At 39.6% G+C, this 3,323-nt stretch overlaps 1 protein-coding gene across 1 annotated transcript; it reads left to right on the top strand.

The window, feature by feature from the left end:
* Nucleotides 1–423: 423 nt before the first annotated feature.
* On the top strand, nt 424–1,314 carry LOC119726026. The gene is made up of 3 exons (XM_038197645.1): nt 424–665; nt 927–1,110; nt 1,309–1,314. The coding sequence occupies exons 1-3, from the start codon at nt 430–432 to the stop codon at nt 1,312–1,314; spliced, it is 426 nt and encodes a 141-aa protein (XP_038053573.1). The 5' UTR covers nt 424–429.
* The last annotated feature ends 2,009 nt before the right edge of the window (nt 1,315–3,323 follow it).

Here is a 3,323-nt window from a genome sequence, read left to right as displayed (position 1 = left end):
CAGAGATGGGTTATAGATGAAAATTCATGTGTCATCATCAAATGTCATGTGACGTCTCTTAAAGGGGCATTTTGTTCTTTATAGGCCTATATTTACAGACCTATATGTTCGATTTGGTTATACCTTGACATGTACGTATAATGTGCTGTTATAGATGACATTTTTAGTGACGTCAATGATTGTTCATCACGTGCATAGAGTATATCGAATATCCGAAACAGCTTGTGTTTGTCCACAAACACATCTCTAGTTATTATTATTATTATTATTGAAAGCCCACTGAACACAAATTTAAAGATGGCGGTATCAGTGAAACGGCTTATAGGTCCAGCTCCTCAAACACGATGGATCGCATTGCATTGGTTTAACACTTTTTTCTTTTGTGTTCTTTCAGTAAGGATACTTTAACTCGTGCTGATCACTACCAAGATGCCGCGAAAGACTGTACATCAGTTGGATGTATACATTAAGGCAACAGCCGTCGTGTACGACCACTCCAACGCCAAACTCATCAGCAGGAAGACTAAAGTCAAACCAAGGAGGAAACAAGCTTTCCTGTCTGTACTGCATTACAGGAAAACGTCTTCGGATGATTGCTGTGCAAAGAAGAGCCCATCGAAACGATGGATCCGAAGACAATCAAAGCGGACACATGAAAGTCAGAGGTAAACAGCAAAAACATTTATTCATTTCAAATGAGGGTTATAATTGTAAGTTAACATCGAGAAGGGTTTGTTGAATCATTGACTCTTTCCAGCTACTTGTGTAAAAGTTGAGTGAACTTGTGCAATACTATTAATTTTGCGATACTCATGACAGTGGATGTTACTTTGACTATTGCTTCAAAATGAATTATTCACTGATCCCATTCTATTTTAGAATAATTCATTTATAAAACTACTCGGGATTTTCCCCTATTTTCTCAGTAACACCAAAGACGTAAAACAGAAACTGCAGGTCTTTGTCCGGACTCCCTCCTCACATAGATCCAAGACACTTTATTTCGAACTCCATCCTGAGACATCCGTCTCATCTCTCAAAGAAACAATCCAGAAGAAGATCGGTGTGGAGGCACGACATCAGCGTTTATACATCAGGGAAAACGTCCAGGTAGGTATCAATTTCAAATATTCGCAGTGTGAGATTTTTTATTTTCCAACTGGGGGTATCACGAAGGGGTACATTTATGTCTGCAAGAGGGGCACTAAGGTAAATCTGAGGGGGGGGGAGTCCCCCCGCTACCCCCTCCCCGCTTGTTCTGCCGCCCCTGCACCCCAAAGAAAATCAGTATCCATTCCTTCCAACTAGGCTTAAACGAACGTAATTTGATGGCTGTTTAAACAATGCACAACTAAAATCTTCTCTCTTTCTACTTTCATAATGTAATTTACTTTTTTACATGATTCGCTTTGTTAGCTCTGTGACTTGCTCACACTTGAGGAGAATGGTGTTGACAAGGATGAACTCATCTCTCTTCGTCTATCATTAGATGATGCAAATGACGACGAAGTACCAAAAGGTAAACCATAAATGATCTGGTAAAAAAAATCTCAATTTGAAAATATATGATGAAAACAAATTCAAGCAGTGCTCACCAGGAATTTTTGTCGCTAAATTTGGGCCTGACTAGGCCTTCATCGGAGCTGGAAGTTGGACTGTCGGTCAATGCAGAAAATTCCACATTCAAACCCAAATTTAAGCTTTAAACAAAGAACAAGAGTCTCTTTCTGTTGAACCTGTTGTGGATAACTTATAAAACCGTGGTGGTCGTATTTGAAAATGTTTCACTGACGTTACTCTTTTTTTGGACAGACAAAGCCAGCATTGACGATGAGTACCTCAGAGACTTGTCATCAAAAATCAAATCATCGTGGAAGGAACTTGCCAAACACCTAGGATATGAAGAAGCGGAAATTGCAGACATCCAAACCACCAACGAAGGCAGCACTGAAGGGAGCCGTCACATGCTACGCACTTGGTGGGAAAAGACGACAGATCGCGACGAAGCAGCTCAGAAGCTGAGACGAGCATTGGAGGCCATCGGATTGACTGATTTGGCCAAAAATGTACCGGGTAAGCAAACATGTGAAAAAGCTGATTTCTTATATTCGGAAGTGGTTTAAGGTTAGACTTTACATTATAAGCCACATTTTGGATACAATTTGTTTAAATGGTGCCCTGCTCTCAAACCGAACTACTTAAACAAATAAGCAATTAAAACTGCCTAATTGTTACAAACTGCTAATGGTTTAAAAAAACAAACAGTAGAGAAAGTTTCATACAATTGGTGAACAATAAAATTATGTTGACTCTGTTTGCCTTCTTTACTTCAGTAACAAGCGAATTGAGAGACGAAGCAGCTGGACCTGAGCCAAAAATGCGTCAAGATGCAGGAGCAGACGGAGAGAGCAAACAAAATGGAGCGGCATCAACCGAAGAAGAGAAACTGAAAAAGGAACAAGTGTGTGATCCAGAGAAACCTCAGCTTGTCAGGTAAAACATGATTAAACGCTGGTTTCGTACTACACCTCGTGTTTGAAGAATTACACAGGCATCAAATTTCGGTGTTTTTCTAGACAACTTAACACCCTTGGAAAACAAAATTTCCTCACTTCAATAATAGCGTAGACTAGAGAGTGATTACAGTAATAGTTGATGGTATTTTCCTTTATTCCTTTAAATGTCAATTCAAACAATTGACAGTCGCAGATATGTACAAGTCTTCATCCAAACTCGCCGTTCACAAAAACCAAAGATAATGTGTTTGCAAGTGGATCCAGAGACACCTGTCTTGATCTTAAAAGTGATAATAAGCGAGACAATTGGTGTGCAGCCTCAACAACAACGACTGTTCATCCGAAGAAACTTTCGTAACTTTGAGGTAATGATAGCTCTATATTTTACAAAGTAACCATGTGGTAAATTCCCAATCTACATTCCATCGAATTAAAGGCCATGCATTGTGGGGTTTAGTGACAACCTCTTCTGATTCATATTACATTAGTCGTGCATATTAAAACAGTGCTGCTTCTGATGTCGGTGCAGTGGTACTTAAGCACTTAAGTAATACATTAAAAACGATTATATATAGCCCCACCGATTCAGTCTCACATAATTTCATTGCACCCGGATGAAAGTTAATTTTACAACTTTTGTTTAGCCAGGTTGTGTAATCACATCCACCCAACTGGCATCGTTCAACCCTTTGTTTCAGAGAGTGCACTGTGTGTAACATCAGGATTGTATTTTTTTCCCAGCTCCATAATTTGCTGACACTTCACGACTGTGGAATTCATCAAGACGAGAACATCTCACTCCGTCTG

The sequence above is a fragment of the Patiria miniata genome, unplaced genomic scaffold, assembly GCF_015706575.1.
Source record: "Patiria miniata isolate m_02_andy unplaced genomic scaffold, ASM1570657v1 HiC_scaffold_19, whole genome shotgun sequence".
Taxonomy (NCBI): Eukaryota; Metazoa; Echinodermata; class Asteroidea; order Valvatida; family Asterinidae; genus Patiria; species Patiria miniata.
Note: the sequence above shows the minus strand (reverse complement) of the source record. Positions and strands in the feature narration are given on the sequence as shown.

Excerpts from the sequence above, each read along its gene's own strand:
- LOC119726026 (XM_038197645.1), top strand. The coding sequence starts at position 430 with ATGCCGCGAAAGACTGTACATCAGTTGGATGTATACATTAAGGCAACA. Across the intron at positions 666-926 it reads CGGACACATGAAAGTCAGAG|TAACACCAAAGACGTAAAAC; the intron begins GTAAACAGCAAA and ends CTATTTTCTCAG.